Source organism: Malaclemys terrapin, chromosome 9 (genome assembly GCF_027887155.1).
Source record: "Malaclemys terrapin pileata isolate rMalTer1 chromosome 9, rMalTer1.hap1, whole genome shotgun sequence".
Classification (NCBI taxonomy): Eukaryota; Metazoa; Chordata; order Testudines; family Emydidae; genus Malaclemys; species Malaclemys terrapin.
Window position 1 is genome coordinate 38,685,478 of NC_071513.1, and position 26,701 is coordinate 38,712,178.

Below are 26,701 nucleotides of genomic sequence, written 5' to 3' on the forward strand. Positions count from 1 at the left end.
CATCTAGTGTCACAATCGTTGCAAGTGGGGAAATAAAGCGCCTAACACGAGAGGCTGATTCGATTTGGAAGCAGTTTGCTGAGGTGTTGGCAACAAAGGTGAGGCCTGAGGATCCGGGGCTTTAATCGTTGATGGTGCTCCTTTAACTAAGCACCGTGTGTAAAATGTGCACACATTTTCAACTTTGCAAATACCGCTAACCTCAAGAGAGGGAGTCAGGAGGGGAGGATGTTTCCTTCTCTCCTCTATGCCCACTTCCAGTCTCTCCTCTCCCAGTATTTTCTCTCTGGGTCTCTGGTTCCCCTTGCCCTAATCTCCTCAGTGCTGCCTCCCTATAGACCCGTCAGCATTTGGAAGATATTAAATAGAGAGAGAAACCTGGAGAGACACGTAGGAGTGCACCATTGAACACTGACACACATTGGAGATACTCCATAGGGGACTGGGTGAAAAATATTGTGTGGGGGAGGGGAGTCTTTCTCCATCCTAAATAGAGACACTTTGCATGTAAGTCTAGCAGCTCAAGCTTCAGGACTTCACCTGCAGTTCTCCCTGCTCCTTGAGATGCTGCTCCGTCTCCAGGAGGGGTGTCACAACTCCGTATGTTTGTTAGGGCAATTCAGACATGGCAGGCTGAACTGATGTCTTCTTTCCATTGCTTTTTTTGTGTGTGTAACTTTTGATATTTTTATTATTTCTGTAAATATTTAGTCCTTCTAAGTTATTAGCCTGAATAATATGTGGTAATGAGTTCCCCAGACTAATTATGCCTTGTATTTTTTTAATTCCTTTGATTGGTTTTAAACTTGCTGCCTTTTAATTGCACTGAGTACTGTAATGTATCTAGATACAGCACAGTGGGTAAAGCAGAAGGTGGTAGCCAGAGCAATGCTTCTTCCAGCTTTTGTCTATTTCACATCATTGTTGTGTAGTTTGTGTTTCTATAAAGTTCCCCACTATCTGGAATGTTAATAATGGAGTCACTGTGTGGTGTTGGTTCCAGTGTTTCAGCCCCTGCCTTCTGGGATGGCTCTCTCCTGCTCACTGAGACTGATACGCCTGCGCGCTTGCTGGCCAGTGAGTCTGAAACAGGCTTCTTTGAGCTCTGTACCAGATGAGGACTGCAGACAGGTGGCAGGGAGGAATGAAGCAACGAGGAAAAGGTGGATGAAGGAGAAAAAGCCTAGACAGGGTTGCAGCTTGCCAGGCCTGGAGTCCTTCTGGAAAGAGAGGTATAGAACTTTTGCAGCATATGTTGTGCGAGCCCAAGGAATCTGCACCTTTTTTGACTGCAGATCAGGTGTTCATAACTGTAATGGAACCAAATTATATCAATAAGAACTAACCACTCACTCTCTGGAGTGGGAAGGGTTCAAGTGGGCACAGATCAGTGTCTAGGGTTCATCTACACAACCAAAGCAGCTAAGTTTAACAAAGACCTTGCCCATGCAAAAAAGAAAGTTATAACGTCAACTACCCTGGCAAGTCCCCAGCATAACCATTTTGCATTTAACACACCACACAGTCACTCCCAGTGATGCAGATGTTCCCACCTTCAGAGGTATAGCACACTGCTGCTATATTTCAACATGTGACTCTGCACTGCTGAAGTGCTAGTGTAGACAGCGAACTCTGGTGCAGCAACTGCACCAAGTGCAATTGGCCCTCCCAGTGTAATCCACTGATGCTTCTGCCTACTCTGTTGACAGCTTGAAGCACTGGCTTCATCACCTGATAAGATGGCTGCATGCCAACCCTAGAGCAGCTCAGACAGCAAGTACTTGCCTCATGTCAGCTGTTCTCAGCTCTCCCTTCTCCTAACCCTCTTGGGGCAGGATAAAGAAACATTGAGATGGTTTCCCTAGAGCACAATCTGACAAATAATAACAGAACAAGAGAGAAATTAAGAGGCACAGGTAAGGGGGAACAAAATCATAGGTACATAAGACTTGCCATATTGGATAAGCCAGAAGTCCATCTAGTTTGCCATCCTGTCTCTCTAACAGTGATCAATACCAGATGTTTCAGACAAAGGTGTAAGAAGCCCAATAAGGGAAAATTATGATATACCTGTCTGTAGAGTAAGATCATGCTAAATCCAGAGAGCAAGTGGTTGGTGTATATCGTGAAATACATTGGTTTATATACTTTTTTCATTCATAGCCTTATTTTTAATGTAATCCTTTTTTGGGGGGAGTCCTCTTAATTGCTCTGCCTCAATAATACCACGTTGCAGAGAGTTTCACAGGTTAATTATGAGCTGTCCGGTAACGTGTAGAATTCTGTTGCCTGAGTGGTTAATCAATGTGTATGAGCAGTTCAGATTTTCCCTTCCAATATGTATAGCAGTGCAACTGACTACACTGTTAAGATGTTTGCCGAAGAGAGGTAACAATAGATGGAAAGATGAGCTGGTGGAAGATACAGGATGGATATCTCAAATGACAAAATCTGATTAATAAGGGTAATATTGGGGGATGGGACAGAAGTGAGACCATTGTCAGAGGGGACAGAGCAATTAGGGCAGTGAGACGAGGTCTGTGAGGTAGGCTGGAGGAAGCCCATGGAGGGTTTTCAAAATAAGGACTGTTAAGAAGGCAACATGATCTCTCTACTCCTTCTCTCTCCCTGACTGTGTAGTAGTAGGATTTTATGTTTGTATTTTGTATAATTCTAAAGAATAATAATGTAGCATGTATTAAATGTGTTGATGTATGATTTGACCATATCCGGCCTGCCAGCCACCCTTTCTGAAAGCAGAAAGGAGTGGCCTAGTGTGCCATTGGTAGACATGCATCAGCCAGAATTTTGTGTCTGAAGCTGATTTCAAGGCAGTAACAGACCTTTTAGGGTCACCACTTTGTTGTAGGTTTAGCATTCTAAAATAAGTAAAAGCGCAGGGGGGTTGACTAGATGACCCCCTGAGGTCTCTTCCAACCCTAATCTTCTATGATTCTATGAATGCAATTATTGGTTTTTTTTTGCATTGCAATTTGATGTTCCTGTTCAAATGCTCTGTGTAAATCAATCCTGTTTTGTGTGTGAATGAGGAATGTGTGAGTTAGAAGATAAGTGTGAAGGCCATTACTGGACCAGATGTTCTGGGGAGGAATTGAGGATGGACGTAAAGGCGCCCAGAGATTGTAATGCTCCTATTGAAATGTCAGAGGGGGGCAGATTGACAACTCTAAAAATGAGATAGGCACCTATCAATGGGGACAAAATAGCTGTGATCAAAACCAGCATGGGGTAACTCCCTGAGAGACTAATGAAAGAACAAAATAAAAAATGTGAAAAACAATGTAAGAAAACAAGCACTCATCAAACAACAATTGATTACAGCATGACGGTGCAAAACTCATTGGTCTCAATGAAGAAAAATCACTATATAAACAGGGTGTTTTGCCATGAAACTTTGGGTTTGTCCTGCCAAGACTTCTTCGGACCATCGTGTCGCGACCGATAGAACCCAGCTCCTACCTACCTGTGATCAACCTAGCTGGCCACTAGATTGATCCAGACTCTGGACGGTAGCTGTAACATTGACTGGCAGCAGGGAGGAAGTGGGGGGGAGAGAGAGAGAGATTGAATGCATATACTAATTGTATTTCCAATAAATGCGGCGTATTGCCTTTTCCCCTGAAAAAGATCCCGTGTGCTTCTTATAAGCATAACATTTTAAAAGTCTTTTCCCCCAAACACAATATTAGATGACCACTCTGTTCCCCTACCTCACAACCTGGAGTCAGTCCTCATGCTGGGCTCAGGTGGACCTCTCCTGGTCTGTTTGAGAGGAAGCATTTCTTCTGGCACTGTCAACTCAGTGTGACTCAAAATGGTAGCCAGGATCTGCAGGACAACTGGCTTTCACTAGCCAGTGCTATGCAAAAGTCTGGACCAATCCTCTGGGGCGAAGGGGAACAATCATTTAAGGTTCCTTTGCTCAAAGTATAAGTCACCAAAGAGGAATAGTGAAGACGACCACTTGGGATTTAAAATTGGGGCACAGCTGGTTTTACAAGTTTCTGAAGTGTGTGTAAGAATTACCTGCTTTGGCCATGAGGTAACCAGGAATCAATTTATTTAGGTGTGTGGTGCAGTGCACCATGCCACTCCATGTGTTACCTGGGCCTGAGATTGGCTGTGTTTGGGAAGCAGGTGATTCTTGGGTTTACAGCTGTCTTGTGCTTTTCAGGCTAACCAATGTGGCAACTCCATTGTGGAGATTCCCCTATGAAGAACAGCTGAAGGTAAGATGTGCTCACAAGGAGTTTCCTCCACCAACCATTCCCTCCCCACCTCCTCCAGGAAACTTCCTTAGAATCTTTCATCCTCTTGTAATCCTCTAGTACTGTTCAGATCCCATTTACTTTCAGTTTCATTCTTTTAGAGCAGGGGTTGGGAACGTTTGGCACGCGGCTCGCCAGGGTAAGCACCCTGGCGGGCCGGGCCAGTTTATTTACCTGCTGACGCGGCAGGTTCGGCCGATCGCAGCCCCCACTCGCCGCGATTCGCTGTCCCGGGCCAATGGGGGCGGCAAGAAGTGGTGCGGGCGAGGGATGTGCCGGCCGCGGCTTCCCTGGGTGCTTACCCTGGCGAGCCGCGTGCCAAATGTTGTCTACCCCTGTTTTAGAGTAACCTCATAGATAGATTTATACTATATTAACTGGATAGAAGTATATGCGTGTACTACTTCCTCTACTAGATGGAATCAGAACCAGTGTGTTATAGGCCCTATGGTGTTATATTGAGACTCTCCATTAGCTCAAGTGGTAGAGGCCTGTGCTTTAAGAACATGAGGATCCAGGTTCTCTCCCTGCTGTTGCTGTGAAGCTCTGAGTGGCCAGGGAGTATAACTTAAGGACAAGTATGAAGCTCTTATAGGGCTGTGGCTTGGTTACAGTATTTTCTCCGGCTCAGTGGGGTGCACTCTCTCTCCAGTTGTGATGAGCAAGCTTCCTCCAGTGTAAATGTTAGTGCCTTGGAACTTTTCTGCAGGTGAAGTCTGAGAGTCAGAAGAAGGTGTTGCAGACACTGGCTTCTTGTCTGAGGGAGCTTGGTACAGACAAGCTGGAAATCACACAAAGGCCAGATGGGCTTTGCTGTCCCCTCCATTCTGTTGTCCCCTCTGTGAGTACTGGAGAGAAATCTTTCATGGGAATGTCAGGAGAGGTAAGCCCTGACAAATCTCTTCCCCTGCTTCTGCTGAGTGCCATGGTGGGGAAAACTGCTACGCACTCAGAACAACCACAGTGAGTCCAGCTCCTGCCAAACTGTCTACTCTACATCTAATGAGAGCCCTGGGCTGTGAGGCAGTTCTACCCACTAGAAACCCCTGCCCTGGATCCAACCCAGCCTCCTGTGTGCATCCACTGGCTATAGCCCATGAAAAGCTCCAATCATCACCCCCATCACTCCACCACCTTAAGTATCCCAGGGATCCCAGTCCCCAATAAACCTCCTGCCCTGTATTCACAGAGCACGACTGGAAAAGAGGGGGTGGCTAAACTGCTCCCCTGGCAAACACTCTGGGGTCTAGGTACTTACACACCCTTCCATGGTATACTCTTTGACAGTCATGTGCTACGTCTCATGCTGCTAATAAAATGCCTAGAATTGATTCCCATCCCCCATCATTTCTTGCTTCCTGGCTTTACCCTTTCCTCTTCTCTCCCCCAGCCCGTCATTAATGGCTACCGAAACAAATCCACATTTTCTGTGAACAAAGGACCTGATGGGAACCCGAAAACTGTGGGGCTCTATGTGGGAACTGGCAGAGGTCAGTGCACGACAAAGCACAAGGCTGAAAGCTACTTAGATCATACTGGTTCATAGGCATAGTCACGGCCTTCTACTTTGGATCTAATCGTGTAGCAAGGTCCCTGAATTCTGCGTAACTTTGGTGGAAATGTTAGCAGTTCTGTGGTGGCTATGGATAAATTGGAAAAAAAATAGGTTTCTAATAAATTCGGAAGTAAACACCACAATCAAGATAGTAGCCCCTGTTCTTTCTGTTTATATTGTTATACTGATTTTATGCTGAGCCCACATTTTCAGCTCTGCAGATGTGTGTATTGACTAAGGCTAACCATGTTACAGAAGCACATCAAGGGGGAAGCTGGAGGTTTTGGCAGTTGGGTAGGTGGCAGTTGTGGCTTGGGCACCTGAGCAGTCATGGGAGACCATTTGGGATTGTGGGATAAGCACATTAGCTGGCTCTTCCTTCTAAAAGTTTGGTAGTAAAATCATTAGCAACGTTGACATTTCAATTGTCATATTTGGCCATGATTAACACTTCATAAATTGAATGGTCCAGTTCATACCTGTCTGAGATGTTGTTTCCAGCTGTCTGCAGGCTCAGGAAGGCACTGATGTTTTGTTTGTACCCAGGGCTTCTCTATGTGGTGGGGTAATGCGCCCTATGAGGGTATGATTTCTAAAGCACACTAGTGTGTTGGTGCATTAATTGATTTGTGTAGACCCTGCTGGTGAGCACTAATGGATCCCTATTAGACTGCTGAGCTGGAATTGATATGCAAACTAGACACAATCAACTCCGGTTTGAATAAGGACTGGGAATGGCTGAGCCATTACAAACATTGAATCTATCTCCCCTTGTAAGTATTCTCACACTTCTTATCAAACTGTCTGTACTGGGCTATCTTGATTATCACTTCAAAAGTTTTTTTTTTTTTCTCTTAATTAATTGGCCTCTCAGAGTTGGTAAGACAACTCCCACCTGTTTATGCTCTCTGTATGTGTGTATATATATCTCCTCAATATATGTTCCATTCTATATGCATCCGAAGAAGTGGGCTGTAGTCCACGAAAGCTTATGCTCTAATAAATTTGTTAGTCTCTAAGGTGCCACAAGTACTCCTGTTCTTCTTTTAATGGATCCCTAGTGTGCTTTAAACGTAGTACTGTCCCAAACATCATTAGGAACAGCACTAAATTAAAGCATACTAAGGAACCTTTAATACACACCAGCAGGGTCTACATCAAACAATTAATGCACAACACATTAGTGTGCTTCAGAAATCACACCCTTGTAGGGTGCATTACTCCACCGTGTAGACTAGCCCTCAGTTCAAGTTTTTAAGCTTTTCTTTGTAACTATGAGAACTAGCCACAATTTTTTTTAACAGAAAACTTAAATTCCAGATCAAAATTCTGTGGCAAGGGGTGAATTCCATGGCAAAGTTCACAGCCATGGAATATAGGGGGCCCTGGATATAGCCAAAAACCAGAGCTCTGAGGTAGCTTAGATGCAAGTGGATCATGGGTGAGAGGCTAGATTAAAGAGGGAGCACAGCCTCAGCCAACCAAACCCAGTCTATTTTCCTTTATATTTTCAGCCCTTTTCTAGCAATGGTGCCATGCTACACATGTGCCTGATGCAGACTCATGCACTGGGGACAGTGATCGTGAGCATTTTCATTTGGAAATAAATCTCATGGGTTCATTTGGCTTTGCCTTCTGATTGCTGAACTACAGGGTTTGGTCATCCCACTATAAGCCTGTCTGAGCAATGCCATGTCAGTCTAAACTGTGTCACCGCTCTGGGCCCATTCCATTACTTCCCAGTTAGCAGAAGCAGAGTGAATTGGTTTTGATAGCTATTATTAAAAACATCTTGCTCAAAGGAAGCAGTTGCATTAAAATGGATTTAAAGAAGCTGTCAAAGCATTAAACATTTCTTGCAAAATACTGAAATTACATAATTGGGCAAGGACAAACCTGATACTTCGTGGAGGCTGCCTTAGACCCTGACTCAAATTAGATGGAGTAGGGGGAATTGAGACACAAGTGTGTCTGTTATTCCAGTGTAGTGGAGTTCCCAGAGATCTAGGGATAGACCTTCCTATCTATCTACTGTGCAGTACCTGGCATTAGTACAACGATTTACTATTCCCTGTTTCAGGGTACTGTTACAAGACCACAATGAGAGATTAAACACCCATCTGTCTTTCCACAGCAAGGAATATTGTCTGTGTGCGAGCCAACCACCTGGAAAACATACCCGAAAAACACAAACAAGTGGCCCAGGTAATAAAGAGCATGTGTGCATGTAGACAGAGTAAAGAAAGGACGTGACAATGTTTATTTGGTAGGAAACGCTATAGTTGAGATTACGCTGAGTTTTCACGATAAATCCATATTCACATGCTTTGTAACAAAATGAAAATTGTCCAAGCTCGGTCCTGACTAAAAAGTAAATATTTCTGAAAACTGAGTGCAGTTAATTTGGCCATTCTTGCACATGCATTGAATCCTGGAGCCTTAAAACTGCCCTACGGCTGAATTCCTGTAAAGTCACTCTCTTTCTGCAGGGCAGAGGAAATGTTAAGATTCCAGGACAGTAATGCTCAAATAGCTGAATTTTACAAGTTGAAACTTTCGAAGTGGCTTGTTTTCATTGGGAACTAATCTTCAAGATAGCTTTTTATAGATACATTTAAGTGAAGTTATAAGCAATAGAAAAATTAGTTTTGTACATGTGCAGTGTAAACTTTCTAATAAGGTTAGAATTATGATACTATGTATAGGACTATAGGAATTCTCTTTAATCTAATATCAGTGGTATTCATCTGTACTTTATTTATACTTAGTACTATGAGGAATTTCTTCATCAGTCCCCACTGGATCCCTGCCTCCTGTTTCACCAGGGTGGCCACTGGCGCGAGCTCATAGTACGCACCAATAGCAGTGGACACACCATGGCCATCATCACCTTCCACCCCCAGGATCTCAGTCAGGTGAATATGTTAGTGACAATGACAGCTACCCTCCACCACTGTTCTGAACCCAGGGACGTTGCCAGTACCAAGCAATGTGAATCAAAGTGGTGGCAGTACCAGAACATCTAGTTGATGGGGCTTATAGAAGAAAGGGAATATTGGCAGTATCAATACAAGAACTACTAACCCTGTGGGAGCATATCAAAGATAATATCAAAACTATGCTGCTCATGAGAGTTATAGCAGTGCTGATATCAGAAACCAACCAAATGCCATTTTACAGTAATGCCAGTACAAGGTCTACCATGTTTATGGTAGATATAACCATGGCAGTGCCAGACCTGCTCGTTCATATGAGATAGCTATGGTGTATAGCTGAGGATAGGTATTATAAAAATCAGCATAACCAGATGGATCTTTTTCTTTTGCTCTTGGCAGGAGGAACTGTGTACTCAGAAAGCATTGCTTAAGGACTTTTTTACTTGTGGGCCTGGAGCAGTCTGCAACCTGACCTCACTCTATTTCCAAGAGAGGTAAATTTTTTCGACATCTGATAAAACTTGCATCGTGTCAGAAAGTGGAGGGAGAGGCAACAGGAATACTGAAAATGAAACTCCACTGCTACCCCCTATTTCTTACCCATATCCTCAAACCTGCAATCCAACTACTCTCCCATCAGGACAATTCTTATGTCTACACTACAAGAGTAGTTCGATTGTACTTAAATCGAATATGTGGAATCGATATTACAAAGTCGAACGTGTGTATCCACACTAAGGACAGTAATTCAACTGTGTGAGTCCACACTAACGGGGCAAGCATCGACATTGGAAGCGGTGCACTGCGGGCAGCTATCCCACAGTTCCCGCAGTCCCCGCTGCCCATTGGAATTCTGGGTCGAGCCCCCAATGCCTGCTGAGGAAAAAAATGTGTTGAGCGTGGTTTTGGGTAACTGTCGTCATCCAACCGTCACTCCCGCCCTCCCTCCCTGAAAGTGCCGGCGGGCAATCAGTTCGCGCACTTTTCTGGTGAGTGACAGCGCAGACGCCACAGCACTGCGAGCATGGAGCCCACTGCGACCATCACTGCAGTTATGGCCATTGTCAACACCTCGCACCTTATCATCCACCTTTTCCAGAGGCAGATGCTGAGAAATCGGGCGAGGAAGCTACGGCAGCGCGGTGAGGACATGAAGTCTGAGAGTGGCACAGACCTGTCACAAAGCACGGGACCCCGCGCCGTGGACAACATGGTGGCAATGGGTCATGTTGATGCTGTGGAACAGCGATTCTGGGCACGGGAAACAAGCACGGACTGGTGGGACCGCATAGTGCTGCAGGTCTGGGATGAATCACAGTGGCTGCGAAACTTTCGCATGCGGAAGGGAACTTTCATGGAACTTTGTGAGTTGCTGTCTCCTGCCCTGAAGCGCAAGGACACCCGGATGTGAGCAGCCCTGACTGTCCAGAAGCGAGTGGCCATAGCCCTCTGGAAGCTTGCAACGCCAGACAGCTACCGGTCAGTCGCGAACCACTTTGGTGTGGGCAAATCTACCATGGGGGTTATTGTGATGCAAGTAGCCAACGCAATCGTTGAGGTACTGCTGTCAAAGGTAGTGACCCTGGGAAACGTGGAGGTCATCATAGATGGCTTCGCCGCGATGGGATTCCCAAACTGCGGTGGGGCTATAGATGGAACTCACATCCCTATCCTGGGACCGGACCACCAGGCCAGCCAGTACATTAACCGAAAGGGCTACTTTTCAATGATGCTGCAAGCACTGGTGGACCATAGGGGACGTTTTACAAACATCAATGTCAGATGGCCGGGCAAGGTTCATGACGCTCGTGTTTTCAGGAACTCTGGTCTGTTTAGGCGGCTGCAGGAAGGTATTTACTTCCCGGACCACAAAATAACTGTTGGGGATGTGGAGATGCCTATGGTGATCCTACCCGCTAATGCCGTGGCTCATGAAGCCCTATACAGGCGCCCTGGACAGTGAAAAAGAACTCTTCAACTATCGTCTGAGCAAGTGCAGAATGGTGGTGGAGTGTGCTTTTGGACATCTCAAGGGGAGATGGAGAAGCTTACTGACTCGCTTGATCTCAGCAAAACCAATGTCCCCATTGTTATTGCAGCTTGCTGTGTGCTCCACAATCTCTGTGAGAGCAAGGGGGAGACCTTTATGGCGGGGTGGGAGGTTGAGGCGAATAGCCTGGCCGCTGATTACGCCCAGCCAGACAGCCGTGCGATTAGAAGAGCCCAGCGGGACGCGCTGTGCATCCGGGAGGCTTTGAAAGCTAGGTTCCTGAGTGAGCAGGGTAACCTGTGACTATTATATTTGTTTACAGAGAAGCTGAACCTGCCCCTGTTTCTTTACCCAGTGAATGTTCACTATCCTCTCCAATTTCATACCCCGTTCACCCCCTTCCCCCCCCCTTCCAACACACGTTTAAAAATAAAATCACTGGAAATTTGTTAATTAACACCGTGTTCTTTATTACTGTTTTCGCCGTAAAGTGTTGAAACTGGGACGCAGACTGTTGTGGGGAGCGAGTGTAGTGTAGTGATGCAAAGGACGTTTCTAAACTCGAGGAATGACATGCTCCTGCTTCTAGAGTGGTCCGCGCTGGTGGATTGGTTGTTTCAACGGAGCCTGCCACCCCTCCTGTTCGGGACTCTTTGTGTGGGGGCTATGTGACTTTCTGACAGGGGGAGGATGGTTACAGATCCCCTGCTGCGTGGCTCTGTGATCCAGGATAAGGACCGCTGCATAAGATCTCTAACCGCCCTCCCCCGCCACAAAGTCACATAGCCCCCCCCCCCTCGTGTCTGTACCCTAGTAAAGGTGACTGTCCTGTCCAATTACCAACCCCCTTCCCCCCCTTCAAACAGACTGTCCTCTAAAAAAAACATGATGGAAACAGTAATTAACAGAAACGTATTTTTTATTAGCAACTACACAGTTAGGGGATGAAACTGGGATGGGGGCTTGGGTGAGGCGGGAAGGAAAGGACTTATCAAATTTTGGGGAATGACAGCCTTCTGGTACTTGAGCAGTCTGGAGGGGTGGAGTGACAGTTTTCACAGACTCTGCCGCTCCTCCTTCTTGGTACTTTGGGTATAGGACTTTGTGGCGGGGGAGGGTGGTTACAGATAGACTGCAGCGGGGCTCTGTCCTCCTGCCTCTGGTCCTGCAGAACATCCACAAGGTGCCGGAGCGTGTCCGTTTGCTCCCTCATTAGTCCAAGCAGCATTTGAGTCGCCTGCTGGTCTTCCTGCCGCCACCTCTCCTCCCGTTCGCCGTGTGCTCGCTGGTATTGCGACATGTTCTCCCTCCACTGGGTCTGCTGGGCCGCATCGGCTCGGGAGCAGCCCATAAGTTCTGAGAACATGTCGTCCCGTGTCCTTTTCTTTCTCCGCCTAATCTGCGCCAGCCTCTGCGAGGGGGATGCCAGGGTAAGTCGGGAGACAGTCTCAGCTGTGGGATGGGAAAAAGGGAGTGAATTCCTCAGACAGATAAATTTTTTGGTGAACAAAGAACATAGTCTTTCTCTGTGAACAAGACCATGCACAGCACCTATCACATGCACACTCAGGACAAGGTCGAATTTTTGACCTTCGCATTCAGTGCCTGGGGTCTTGCAGTGCCGATCAGACAAGCGCGGCCGGACAGCGGAATTTGGGTAGCAGGCTGACATGGTAAGCCGTAGACTTGTGGCAGCTTAAAACTTTAATAATAGCACTGCCCTACTTTCATGTTCAAAGCAATGCTCCTAGCGTTGGCCAGTTCCTGCTGCCAGCAATCCGGCAAGCATGAACTCTGCCCCTGTCTCACCCCCTCGCGGCTGTCCCCGGAAAAGATCCCCGTATGCTGCCCCTCTCCCACCTCCACCGCATGGCTGTAAACCGCCGGTTACAGTTCTGTAAAGGAACAGGCAAGCAGTCCCAATACTAACGTTCCCCTAATTCAAAGCAGGTCACCATGAACGACATCACTCTGATGAGGATTTCAGAGAGTGACAAAGAACGCATGCTTCATGAAAGCCTGCAAAGACCAGGGCCGTATACTGCCATGCTCTGCAAGGCAATGATCCTGGAGTACTTGCTGCTAACCTGGCGCTGGAACATTTCCTACTACGGAGGACACAACAAGGCCGCTCTCCCAAGGAACCTCATGCAAAGGCTTTCCAATTACCTCCAGGAGAGCTTCATGGAGATGTCCCATGAGGATTTGAGCTCTATCCCCGGACATATAGACCGAATTTTACTGTAGCTGCACTGGCAAGGACTAAACAGTAGAGCGCCTAGGGCAAACCAATCATGATAAACCGGACATTGTTAGATTTTTTTTGGCAGTAGTTGCACTGCCAAAGACTAAAACTTTAAGCACCTAGGGCAAAGTAATCATGAAAAACTCACTGTTAATATTAATGTTCTGTTCAAAATAAATCTTTACATGTTTATAACACTTACCGACTGATCCTTCCCCTGATTCTGGGTCCGGGTTAACACCTGGGGACAGTTGGTAGGGGATCTCGGTGAGGGTGATGAAGAGATCCTGGCTGTCTGGGAAATCAGCGTTGTAAGTGCTGTCAACTGCCTTGTCCTCCTCATCTCCTTCCTCATCTTCCCCGTCCGCTAACATCTCCGAGGAAGTGGGCGTCGACAATATCCCATCCTCAGAGTTCACGGTCAGTGATGGGGTAGTGGTGGCGGCCGCACCTAGGATGGAATGCAGTGCCTCGTAGAAACGGCATGTCTGGGGCTGGGATCCGGAGCGTCCGTTTGCCTCTTTGGTCTTCTGGTACCCTTGTGTCAGCTCCTTGATTTTCACGCGGCACTGCGTTGCATCCTGGCTGTATCCTCTCTCTGTCATGGCTTTGGAGATCTTCTCGTAGATCTTTGCATTCCGTCTTTTCGATCGCAGCTCCGAAAGCATGGACTCATCGCCCCACACAGCGATCAGATCCAAGACTTCCCGATCAGTCCATGCTGGGGCCCTCTTTCTATTCTGAGATTGCATGGCCATCTCTGCTGGAGAGCTCTGCATCGTTGCCAGTGCTGCTGAGCTCGCCACGATGTCCAAACAGGAAATGAGATTCAAATTGCCCAGACAGGAAAGGAATTCAAATTTTCCCGGGGCTTTTCCTGTGTGGCTGGTCAGAGCATCCGAGCTCGGACTGCTGTCCAGAGCGTCAACAGAGTGGTGCACTGTGGGATAGCTCCTGGAGCTATTAGCATCGATTTCCATCCACACCTACCCTAATTCGACATGGCCATGTCGAATTTAGCGCTACTCCCCTCGTTGGGGAGGAGTACAGAAGTCGAATTTAAGAGACCTCTATGTCGAACTAAATAGCTTTGTTGTGTGGACGGGTGCAGAGTTAATTTGATTTAACACTGCTAAATTTGACATAACCTCCTAGTGTAGACCAGGCCCTAGAGACTGACAAATAATAGTGATATTTGTTTGGGCAGCCCTTCTACAGACACCATTTTAGGATGGCTATGTCTTCATTTAAGTATTTCAAAGCACTCTGGAAACATTAATACATTATGCTTTGCAAAACTCCTAAGAAGCAGGTAAATAAATATTTTTACCCCTGTTTTACAGATTGGGAAACCAAAGAACAAAGCTGAAGTGACTTTCCAAGATTACAAATAGAAGAGCTCACGCCCAGTCTTCTGTTTTGACCACAATAATTAATTCCAGATTTTGAAAGTGACAGAATTTTTGTAAATGATCACTTCAACTTGCTGAAGGGTTCACAGAAAATAATAACTCAAAGGTGGTGCTTTAGATTAGAGAAGAAATCAGTCAGAGAATTGCTATAGATGGAGATTTGTTCTAGATCAATGGATGTTGGGGGGTGAGAGGTTTGTTCTCCCTGTATTTTAACACTGTACTAAAAGGAAGTGAAATAAACTGGCTCTTTGTTGAAAATCCTGTTCTCTAATGGATTCTCTTCTTATATCCCCTTCAAGCATCATGACTCGAAGTTCCCACCAGCAATCCCCCTATCAGCTCCTCTATGGAGAACCATATATCTTTGAGGAGGTCCTGGGCTTGAAGTTCCGCATCTCTCCAGATGCCTTTTTCCAAATCAACACAGCTGGGGCAGAAGTTCTGTACCAGACAGTTGGGAAATTAAGCCGGGCTGATAAGAACACTGTCCTTCTTGATGTCTGCTGTGGAACTGGTGAGAACTGACAATGCAGTGGGGTCGACACAATTCTGTGTTTGACAAGGGCACATTTTTATTTTGGGTGTGAAGCATGTGGTCTCTCCAGAATTTAACCACTCCCTTGCTCCCTATTTCTTCATGTTAAAACCTTGAATTTCTTTCCCTTTCTCTTTCTCTTTTTTTCCAGGTGCCATTGGTCTCTCTCTGGCTCACCAAGCATCTAAGGTTGTTGGTGTCGAGGTGGTGGAGCAGGCTGTAGAGGATGCCAGATGGAATGCAGCATTCAATGGTGTGAGGAAGGAGTTTAAAATCCATTGCTGCAAAATACAAAGTATCTCCTAAGTGGAGGGCTCCTAATAGTCCCAAGATGGGCTGCAGATGTTCCAGTAAAAGGGAGAAGCTTCATGCTATAACCACCTCACTCCTTCCTTTTCTACTTCACAACAATGCTCCTCCCCCCTTTCTATTAACTCTGTGACGAAAGGGGCATGAAATGGTCTTGGTGGCTAAAGAGAATGGAGGTTGATGAGAGAATGGCTGTGGGAATGGCAGTGGAGGACTATCTAGACTTGATGTCAGGTCCCAGTGCCTTTTCTACCTCCACATTATAAAATGGGCAAAGGTTAACATGTGCTCTGACCCACACGCCCAGATGAGCATGCCATCTTGGGTTCCACACGCACCTCAGGGCTAGATGACGGGGGGGTATGGGCAAGAACTTGCGGCTCCCCGCATGGGAAGTCAGCAATGTAGACTTACCTTTAGATGAAAATTGGGGGAATGTGGCAAGGGAAGGAGATGATCTGGGAGGGTGCAGGCAGGGAAAATCCGTAAGATGTTCTATGTTGACATGGAAAGCATCCCTATGCCAGGTATGCATTTCTCAGGGAGACACACTCTTGGGATGAGAGACCCTGAGGTTTGCTCTGCCTGAGGGGTACTCTCTCTTCATCTTCCAGTTGGGTTGATTCTCTGCCTGCAGGGAGCATTTGGGTGAATGATTTTTCTGCACAGGGATCTCAAACTGTGAGTTTCACAGTGGAAAGGCGGAGACGGTGTTACCGCAGTTCCTGATGTCGCGAGAGGATGACCGGCTCCTTGTTGCAGTGGTAAACCCATCCCGGGCTGGACTCCGTAAGAGAACGTATTTTTTCTTTTTAAGACCTGACAATATCTCTCTTGTTTTGAAGGGAAAAAATACAGAAAAGAAAAAAAACTTTAAATGGAAACGTAAGAAATGTCATATTGTCATAGCCCATTTAGTTCAGCATGCTGGCATCAAAATGGCCAACACCAGCTGTTTCAGAGGAAAGTGCAAGAAACTCTGCAGTAGACACTTACAGAATAACCTTGGCCTCAATTATGTGTTGTGGCAATGAGTTCTACAGGCTAACTGTGTATGAAAGAGTATTTCCTTTAATTGGATTAAAATATGATGCCTTTCAATTTCATTGAATGTCCCTCTTGCTATAGTTTTGAGAGAGATTGAGTTAGGGTTACCATATTTCAGCAAGCAAAAAAGAGGACGGGAAGAGCCCCGCCCCTGTCCTGCCCTAGCCCCGCCCCTGCCCCTCCCACTTCCCGGCCCCCTCAGAACCCCCAACCCTCCCCCCGCTCCTTCTCCCCTGACTGACCCCTCCTGGGACCCCTGCCCCTAACTGCCCCCCAGGACTCTACCCCCTACCTAAGCCTCCCTGCCTCTTGTCCCCTGACTGCCCCCTCCTGAGACCCTCCCCCCATCCTAACTGGCCCCCTAGGACCCTACCCCCTACCGGTGTCCCTTGACTGCCCCAACCCTTATCCACACCCCCAGACAGACCCCTGGGACTCTCACGCCCCATCCAACCACTCCCCACCCCCTGACAGCCCCCCCCAGAACTCCCAACCCATCTAAACCCCTCTGCTCCCTGTCCCCTGACTGCTCCGATCCCTCTCCTCACCCCTGCCCCCTGCCAGCCCCCCCTCAGAACTCCCAAGCCCCCCTCCCGCTCCTTGTCCCCTGACCACCCCTCCTGGGACCCCTGCTCTTAACTGCCCTCCAGAACCCCACCCCCTACCTAAGCCTCCATGTTCCTTGTCCCCTAACTGCCCCCTCCTGAGACCCCCCCACCCTAACTGCCCCCCCCGGACCCTACCCCCTACCTGTACCCTGACTGCCCAAAACCTTATCCACACCCCCCCCCAGAAGGCCCCCCCCTGAACTCCCGACCCCCCCCCCCCGTTCCCTGTCTCTTGACTGCCCCCTCCAGAACCTCCCTGCCCCTTCTCCGACCCCTGGCCCCTTACCCTGCCGCTCAGACCAGCGGGCTGGGGAGGAGGAGCAGGGGGAGGAGCTCCAGACTGCCGGTGCGAACGGCCGGCTGGTGATCTGCGAATGCAGGGAGGGAGGGAGTGCTCTCAGCTGCAGGGGAGAGGAAGGGTAAGCGGAGGAGGGGCTCTCTCTGGCTGTTGGAGCCCCATGTAAGTGGCACCATCCGGCCGGCTGCCCTGTCAGCCGCGCGCGCTCTGCATGGAGGGGGGTGAAGTCCGGACATTTACAAATTCCCCCCGGACGCTATTTTTAACTCTAAAAGCCGGACATGTCCGGCGGAATCCGGACGAATGGTAACCCTAGATTGAGTAGCAGTGCCCTGTCTACGTTTTCTATACCATTCATTATTTTTCTATGCCTTTTATCAGTTTTCCTCTTTAAACAGTTGTAATCTTTTAAATCCGTCTTGATATGGAAGTTTGTGCATGCTTCTCATCAATTTGGTGAGAGAGTTCATCTGTCATCCTTCACTTCCTTAGGAAGATGAGATAAGCTCCTTCACGTCAGTGCTCTGCCTGAACCAGCTTGGATCCTGCTAGTGTGGTTTGCCTGGCAACAGTGACACTAACCTGCCACCTTGGATCCTAACAATTTGAACTCCCTTGCGCCTGAGCACTCCCTGTTCCACCTGCTGCCTTTCTATTTTCCTTGTTAAGGGTGATTGGTTTTGGTCATCCAAATATAGTTCTGTGATGTTGGCCTTATAGGAAAATGTTGACCAGTCCTTAGAGAAATCGCTATTCTGGGGGTGTTTCTCTATGTAAATGCCTGATGTTTTTCTGCTCTCAGATTATCGTGTGGTGCGGGCCATTCGAAACTGCGAGGCCATCCGTACATTGATCTATGTTTCCTGCAAGCCTGAAGGAGAAGCCATGAGGAACTTCCTTGAGTGAGAAGGAGCCTTTTTTTTTTTTTTTTTGGTTTTGTCTCTGTTGTTATGAGGGAGAAGTGCCATGCCCAGAGGAAAAGAGCACAACAAAGGAGTGAAATTGCTTGGGGAGGTTTTAATTTGGTCTGAACCTTACTGGGGTTGGTCTTGTAGGGCTCAGGCCTGCCCACCTAGCATATGGCCAGCAGTTACTACACCTGTGTGCCTACTGGTGTGTCTATTCACAAGTTAAACATTGTGATAAAAGACTTCTGTGTCACTGTAAAGAATTCAGTGAGGATGTGGGCTTAGTGGGTAACTGCTGTTTAAAAAAAGGGGAGGGGGGAAAGTGAGCGTGATGCTTAAATGCATTCATAAAGGGATAGAAAATGATGTAAAACTTATTGTAATGGCACTGAATCAAAAAAGCAGCGTGCCTTCATCTGGGTTACAGTATCCAATATATTCACCGTAAAGAAAATAGGCTCCCATCTGGCAAATGAAGTCAATGGGACCATTCATATGCTTATAGTTAATCACATGGTTAAGTATTTTGAGGTGTCAGGGCCATAGAGCAGATAATGAAAGGTCTACAGAAGAACAATGAAGATGGTTAGATAATGCAAAATCTGGGATTATTTTCTAACCATATAAAGCCTTTCCTAGCTCTGGTGTTTTGTGAGAAATCAAATCTTAAATTTGTCCCTGGTCATTCAGATTAGCCATGCTTTATTGGAATTGGTCCAGGACTGAAGAGAGCAGGTTCCAGACCTCAAACCAGTTTCAGTCTGAGTGGTTGTTCTTTCCCAAATAATAAGTATCTTTAATACATCTTCTGATTCTTCATGGGTGGGGAGGAGTCAGGTATTACTAAAGAAAAGGAAATGGAGAGGGGAAGGATTTTAGAAACACGGACAATGCTCCTCTAGCTCTGGATTAATGGGGAAACTGATGCCTTTTGATCCTTCTTTTTTTTATAGGTTTTGCTGCCCACCAGACTCTGGGAAGAAGCTTGTGGGAAAGCCTTTTGCCCCTCTATTGGCTCTCCCGGTTGACATGTTTCCCCACACTATTCACTGTGAGCTGGTGATGCTCTTAACTCGCTGAGAGGCCATCCTGGTTTATGTGTTTTCCTAAAAAAACAGGACTTTATAGCTTTAAAAGTTGAGGGTGAGAAAGAACTACAAATATTCAGAAAGCTGGAATGGTCATGGCTCTGATTTAATTTATTCTTTTGAAAGTTGTAAATTAAAACTCTTTTGGGAATTCTCAGCCTGCCTCGCTGTGCTGTCCCTTGCATATCCTATGAAGTATGAAGCCAGTGTGCACTGAGATTTTCTGTGTGAAAAGATCCTCTATTGTAGTTTCTCTTTCCCACTCAAACCCTATCCCTTTTGCCAGGCTATCAAAATGGTTTAGACACTTCTTAACCACTACTCTACTGTTCTGGGTTTTCATGGGCAGGATTTGGTGAAACTGCTTTAAATATACTAAATACAAGTCAAATCCTTTGTACTTTCAGTACTATTGCCATGTTATTTAGATATCATTGAACTAGGGCTGTCAATTAATCAAAGGTTTCAGAGTAGCAGCCGTGTTAGTCTGTATCCACAAAAAGAACAGGAGTACTTGTGGCACGAGACTAACAAATTTATTTGATCATAAGCTTTCGTGGGCTACAGCCCACTTCATCAGATGCATAGAATGGAACATATAGTAAGAAGATGTAGATAGATAGATAGATAGATAGATACAGAGAACATGAAAAAGTGGAAGTAGCCATACCAACTGTAAGAGGCTAATTAATTAAGATGAGCTATTAACAGTTAACTCACGCGATTAACTCAAAAAAATCGCAATTAATTGCACTGTTAAACAATAGAATACCAACTGAAATTTATTAAATATTTTCGGATGTTTTTCTTCATTTTCAAATATATCGATTTCAATTACAACACAGAATACGAAGTGTACAGTGCTCACATTATATTATTTTTTATTATAAATATTTGCACTGTGAAAATGATAAAATAAATAGTATTTTTCAATTCACCTCATACAAGTATTGTAGTGCAATCTCTTTATCATGAAAGTCCAACTTACAAATGTAGGGATTTTTTGTTACATAACTGCACTCAAACAAAACAATGTAAAACTTTAGAGCCTACAAGTCCACTCAGTCCTACTTCTTGTTCAGCCTATTGCTAAGAGAAACAAGTTTTTTTTTTATATTTACAGGAGATAATACTACCCACTTCTTAATTACAATGTCACCTGAAAGTGAGACCAGGCGTTTGCATGGTACTGTTGTACCTGGCGTCGCAAGATATTTACGTGCCAGATGCGCTAAAGATTCATATGCCTCTTCTTGCTTTGGCCATCATTCCAGAGGACATGCTTCCATACTGATGATGCTCATTAAAAAAATAATGCGTTAATTAAATTAGTGACTGAACTCCTTGGGGGAGAATTGTATGTCTCCTGCTCTCTTTTTACCCGCATTCTGCCATATATTTCATGTTATAGCAGTCTTGAATGCAGGGCTGGCTCCAGGGTTTTGGCCGCCCCAAGCAGCCCAAAAAAAAAAAAAAAAAAAAAGCCGCGATCGCGATCTGCGGCAGCAGGTCCTTTGCTCCCAGCAGGAGTGAGGGACCGTCCGTCGAATTGCCGCCGAATGCCTGGACGTGCCGCCCCTCTCCGGAGCAGCCGCCCCAAGCACCTGCTTGCCAGACTGGTGCCTGGAGCCGGCCCTGCTCGAATGATAACCCAGCACATGTTGTTTGTTTTTAAGAACACTTTCACAGCAAATTTGACAAAAAGCAAAGAAGATACCAATGTGAAATTTGTAAAGATAGCTAGAGCACTCAACCCAAAATTTAAGAATCTGAAGTGTCTTCCAAAATCTGAGAGAGATGAGACATGGAGCATGCTTTCAGAAGTCTTAAAAGAGCAACACTCTGATGCGGAAATTACAGAACCCAAACCACCAAAAAAGAAAATCAACCTTCTTCTGGTGGCATCTGACTCAGATGATGAAAATGAACATGCATCAGTCTGCACTGCTTTGGATCGTTATCGAGCAGAATGCATCGTCCGCATGGATGCATGTCCTCTGGAATAGTGGTTGAAGCATCAAGGGACATAAGAATCTTTAGTGTATCTGGCATGTAAATATCTTGTGCACCGGCTACAACAGTGCCATGCAAACGCCTGTTCTCACTTTCAAGTGACATTGTAAACAAGAAGCAGGCAGCATTATCTTCTGCAAATGTAAACAAACTTGTTTGTCTGAGCAGATTGTCTGAACAAGGACTTGTAGGCTCTAAAGCAGGAGTCCCCAGCGCAGTGCCCGCGGGTGCCATGGCGCCTGCCAAGGCATCCATGTGCACCTGCCTACTGGCTGCCAGAAAAGCAGCCGCCAAGAAGCGGCAACATCAAGAAGTGCTACCGCCGGCATTTTGGCGGCGACGCCTCTTGATGATGTTTCTTCACGGTGGCATTTCGGCGGCGACATCTCTTGACGTCGCCACTTCACGGCGGCATTTCGGCAGCTGCTTGTCCAGCGGCCACGGTCCTCGGCGGCTAGTTGTCCAGCGCCCGCCCCACGAAAAAGGTTGGGGACCACTGCTCTAAAGTTTTACATTGTTTTATTTTTGAATGCAGTTTTTATTGTACATAATTCTACATTTGTAAGTTCAACTTTAATGATAAAAGGATTGCACTACAGTACTTATAGTAGGTGAATTGAAAAATACTATTTCTTTTGTTTTTTACAATGCAAATATTTGTAATCAAAAATAAATACAGACGCCCCCCAACTTACGCAATCGTTCCGTTCCGGAAAGCCTTATGTAACTCGAATTTTGCATAAGTCGGAAAGGTATACCTGTACGTTACGCAAAAATTTCCGCAACTTGAAAATCCTATTTCTGGTTTTTGGAACTTTTTCCATAAGTGCGAATTTGTGTAAGTCGGGTCTTGCGTAATCTGGGGAGTGTCTGTATAAAGTGAGCACTGTACACTTTGTATTCTGTGTTGTAATTGAAATCAATATATTTGAAAATGTAGAAAAGTACAAAAAGATGTAAATAAATAGTATTCTATTATTGTTTAACAGTGTGATTAATCGCGTGATTAATTTTTTTAATCGCTTGACAGCCCTACATTGAACCAATTAGATAATTAATATGAAAGAAGTCTATGGTGACATTAAGTAGGATAAAATTGCAGGGACTATTAATCCTCATGCTTCATGGCAGAATCTGATCACCTGCTAGGGTCAGGAAGATATTTCTCATATAAACCCCAACTACAAAGGGCAGAATCTAGCACTGACCGCTGTTGGAAATGGCTATGTATATGGACCAAAATGAGGCGAAAACAGATTTCAGAGTATCTCCCCTCTGCACATAAATTCCTCTCCTGTATATTGCTGATCCCTGCAACATGAACTGTCCCTGCAAGGTGTCAGCAGCAAGCTGCCATTTTCTTATTGCATTCACTATAAAGTAGGCCGCACTGTCCCATTCAGAAATCTGGCCTTTCTCGCATTTGTACTGCATTCCTCACTCTGACGTTGTGTATCACTCCATTATACCCTTATGCTTTGCTGATTAATAGCTCTGCCCAATTCTTCAAAGGATGATGTTGTGACAGATTGGGGACATACATTTGTCAAATTGTGATACCCTGTGGAAACACTATGGCTGAGAAATTATGGCAGAGCCCTTGGTGTTGAATGACTTGAACAATGGTTTTCTACTTGTTGGGCTATTGACTTTTGAATAACTCTCTATACAGAAGCTGATGTTGACAGGGAGGGACCCCCAAAGAGGACTGGAACCCAGAACTCCCCCATAGTTAGCATATGGGTAAAAGAGGGACAGACATTATTTTAGAGCGACGGTGACATGCAAAGAGCCCAGCCAAGAAGGAAGGAAGGGCTGCCTGGCCTAATGACTTGGACCAGTCCCATGACTCACAGGAGGGATGAGATCAGATTCAGACCAGAGGAATTGAATTCAGTTTTTTTTCCATAGATATGTATCTCTCTAGGGTTGTTTAATAGTAAAGTGTCTGTGGACAAGAAATTCCTTTGCTAAGTCTGTGTTCCTTACTGAACTGCCACATTATCTCTAAAGGGGCAACTAGGAAACCAAATTTCCCACGGACAGGTGCACTCTGTGGAAAAACATGTCTAAGCCACTGGGGCTTGGGAAGGCTGTGCAGTGATTCCATGGTTTAGGCAGAGGAACTACAGGTTTCCACTGCCTAAGAAGGGTGTCAGACACAAGGTCTACACCGCGGAGTGTGCCTAAGGCCTTGGCTACACTGGCGGTGTACAGCACTGCAACTTGCTGCGCTCAGGGGTGTGAAAAAACACCCCCCTCCCCGAGCGCAGCGAGTACAGCACTGTAAAGCGCCCGTGTAATCAGAGCCTGCAGCACTGCACACTTGCTTGCAGCGCTGCAAGCTCCTCCCCTCGGAGAGGTGGAGTGCATACAGCGCTGCGAGAGCTGGCGGCGCGACTACACTTGCGCTTCACAGCGCTGCCGTGGCAGCGCTGTGAAGTCCCGATTGTAGCCAAGGCCTAAGAGACCAAGAACTAGGAACAGTGACCAGTCACTACCCAGACGCAGCAGGCTTTGGAGCAAGTGGCCCCAGGAGTTGGGTCCATTTACAACAGGCTGGGGCCCATTCAGAAGGGGGGGCAAGGCAAGTTATTACAGATGCAGATAGTGTCTGACACCCTTCTTAGGCAGTGGAAACCTGACTAATTTTTTTTGTTTTCTGCTAGTCCACTGATACAGGGTAGCACTGTGATGAATTGGGGTTCTGTCTGTACCACTTCTGAGTTTTGGATGATTTTATGAAATTGTATCATGAATTTACTCTGTCATGGAAAGCCTATATCTATGTGACTCTACCATGAGTTAGAAGGGTTGGGTCATGTCGCTGCCAGGCCAGAGACAATGGTGATTGATGAGCACTCAACTATCCTCTATTCAGAGTAAAACACTTTGGGACAATTGGTTTGCTCTGCCTGGGAGAAGACACTTCCTCCTCTTGTCTGAAAGGAAGGGGGTTTGGGAGTAATGGAAAATTATCACAAGATGGAACAAAAGAAGCAAGTGACCCCAGCAGGAGTCCATAAAGGGACTGGGTGGGGTGAGAAGTACTGGGGGGAGGGAGCCATCGTGCAGCAGATTAAGATGAGAAAGTCTGCTACAGGGCAGGGTAGGCAGGAGGCTGGAGGACTCTGCCTGCCAGAACACAGATGATCCCCCAAGGGAACAGCGAGCTAGGACGGACACTGCATTTAGGATGCTTTATTGTTTTGTGTGATCTATATATAAAGAGCATAAAGTTGATAGACTGAACAAAGTGTGTGTGTGTTGACTGCTGCACAGCTACTGCATACCCCAGGGAGTTAAACTGTAAACCATAAGCTTCTCACCTTTTGAGGTGGAATTTTGGGAGAGGGGTTGGGATGGGTTAGATCACAGAACCCCCCCTTGAAGCTGCCACCTGATGTGCCCAGACTACTTCTGCCCCTGCTTTCCCTGCCAGCTCAGGACCCCAGCACTCTGTCTTGCTGAGCCAGACACTCCCGTCTGCTCCAACAAAGACCCAGGGTCTGAATTACTTGCCCCAAAGCTGCAGGTTTACCTGAAAGCAGCTAACAGAAGTGTTCCGGTCTTTAACATTCAGATGCCCAACTCCCAGTGGGGTCTAAACCCAAATAAATCCATTTTACCCTATATAAAACTTATACAGGGTAAACTCAAAAATTGTTCGCCCTCTATAACACTGATAGAGAGATATGCACAGTTGTTTGCTCCCCCAGGTATTAATACATACTCTGAGTTAATAAGTAAAAGGTGATTTTATTAAATACAGAAAGTAGGATTTAAGTGGTTCCAAGTGGTAACAGACAGAACAAAGTTACCAAGCAAAATAAACTAAAACGCGCAAATCTATGTCTAATCAAACTGAATACAGATAATCTCACCCTTAGAAATGCTTCAGTAAGTTTTTTCTCAGACTGGACACCTTCCAGGCCTGGGCATAATTCTTTCCCCTGGTACAGCTCTTATTCCAGCTCAGGTGGTAGCTAGGGGATTCTTCATGATGGCTCCTCCTGCTTTGTTCTGTTCTACCCCTTTATATGTCTTTTGCATAAGGCGGGAATCCTTTGTCCTTCTCTGGGTTCCCACCCCCTCCTTCTCAATGGAAAGACACCAGGTTAAAGATGGATTCCAGTTCAGGTGACATGATCACATGTCACTGGTTAATGGGAGTCATCAAGATTCCAAACCACCATTAATGGCCCACACTTTGCATAATGACAATAGGCCCTCAGAGTTATATTTCATATTTCTAGTTTCAGATACAAGAGTGGTACATTTATACAAATAGGATGATCACACTCAGTAGATTATAAGCTTTGTAATGATACCTTACAAGAGACCTTTTTCATGAAGCATATCCCAGTTACATTATATTCACTCATTAATATTTTTATAAAATCATATAGACTGCAACGTCACAGGGGTATGTTTGAGTCCTGGGAAGTCTGAAACGTCAGTTGCACCCAAAGGGCTAGACAGCTGGACAGCAGGTTCCAACACTTGGGGGGGGGGTGCCAGATAGAATGTCAGCATCCTGAGCATATGCTTCGGGATCCTGAAATTGGGGCAGTGGCTGGACTCCATTCAGGCTCCAGGAGCTTGAAACACCCCTAGGAATCCATAACTTGGCTTCTCTTGGTAGGATTTGAATAAATTTCTCTCAGCCAGGGTATGTTTTTGTCAAAAAGAAAGTGACATTGTTTGCATTGTAAATTGGAGAAGAGATGATGAATGTAAATCAATGGGTAATAAAGGATTTAGAGAGACACTTCATCTGTGTATTTAGTCCTTGTATTAAACATATGGAGCAAAGAGCTATATATCTTGTCTCTGAGCTGGGGGTACAAGTTAGCGGGCTGAGTTTCACTAGACTCCACTGGAAGCACAGACTCAAATTCCAGCAGGGATGACTCTGTCTTTTATCCTTCTGATGTAGATAAATTGAGCACCATGCAATTTTCTGTTTGTAACATTTGAATGAGCTTCTGCAAACTGAAGTGCAGACTCCTCTGCCTGGGCATTAACAATCATAGAGCGCCTTTCCTAAGAATAGGGGCTTGCTCCAGCTCCAGTCCTGTTAGCCAAAATAGCCTCACCCTCCCAATGGGGTGGATTGTGCTATGCACCTGGCTGATTCTCTCAACCCCAGAGGTGGGTGATTTATAAAGTACTTTTGGATCTTTGGAGAGGCAAGGTGCTACATAAATGTAACCCTGTTATAAATCATATTTATTTACTATTATTTATTTTGTTATAGGGCAAGTGGCAGCACAATGCAACTAAGAGGTAGCATGACTGGTGGGGCATTAGGACCCAGAGGTTGCTGGGTGGAAGAGGTAGAATCCCTCTCTCAGTGTCTGTCATTCTCACTGCCTCTGCAGCTTTGCTCCTGATCTCCTTCCATGGTGACTGACCACCTCCTGCACGGACAGAGAGCAAGAGGCCTCATTAGGACATCCTCT

At 46.0% G+C, this 26,701-nt stretch overlaps 1 protein-coding gene across 3 annotated transcripts; it reads left to right on the forward strand.

The window, feature by feature from the left end:
• Nucleotides 1-26,701, forward strand: TRMT2B (tRNA methyltransferase 2 homolog B). 3 transcript variants are annotated; one of them, XM_054040117.1, is made up of 13 exons: nt 1-98; nt 1,004-1,232; nt 4,196-4,250; nt 4,999-5,130; nt 5,680-5,779; nt 7,979-8,049; nt 8,613-8,759; nt 9,180-9,274; nt 14,730-14,944; nt 15,117-15,218; nt 15,944-16,063; nt 18,030-18,129; nt 26,621-26,701. In XM_054040117.1, the coding sequence occupies exons 2-13, from the start codon at nt 1,027-1,029 to the stop codon at nt 26,646-26,648; spliced, it is 1,371 nt and encodes a 456-aa protein (XP_053896092.1). In that variant the 5' UTR covers nt 1-98; nt 1,004-1,026; the 3' UTR covers nt 26,649-26,701. The 3 variants fall into 3 exon arrangements, 2 of the variants coding, with proteins under 2 accessions (XP_053896092.1, XP_053896091.1); XM_054040116.1 differs by lacking the exon at nt 26,621-26,701 and adding an exon at nt 19,089-20,013; XR_008446225.1 differs by lacking the exon at nt 26,621-26,701 and having other exon boundaries at nt 15,117-15,220; nt 18,030-18,120.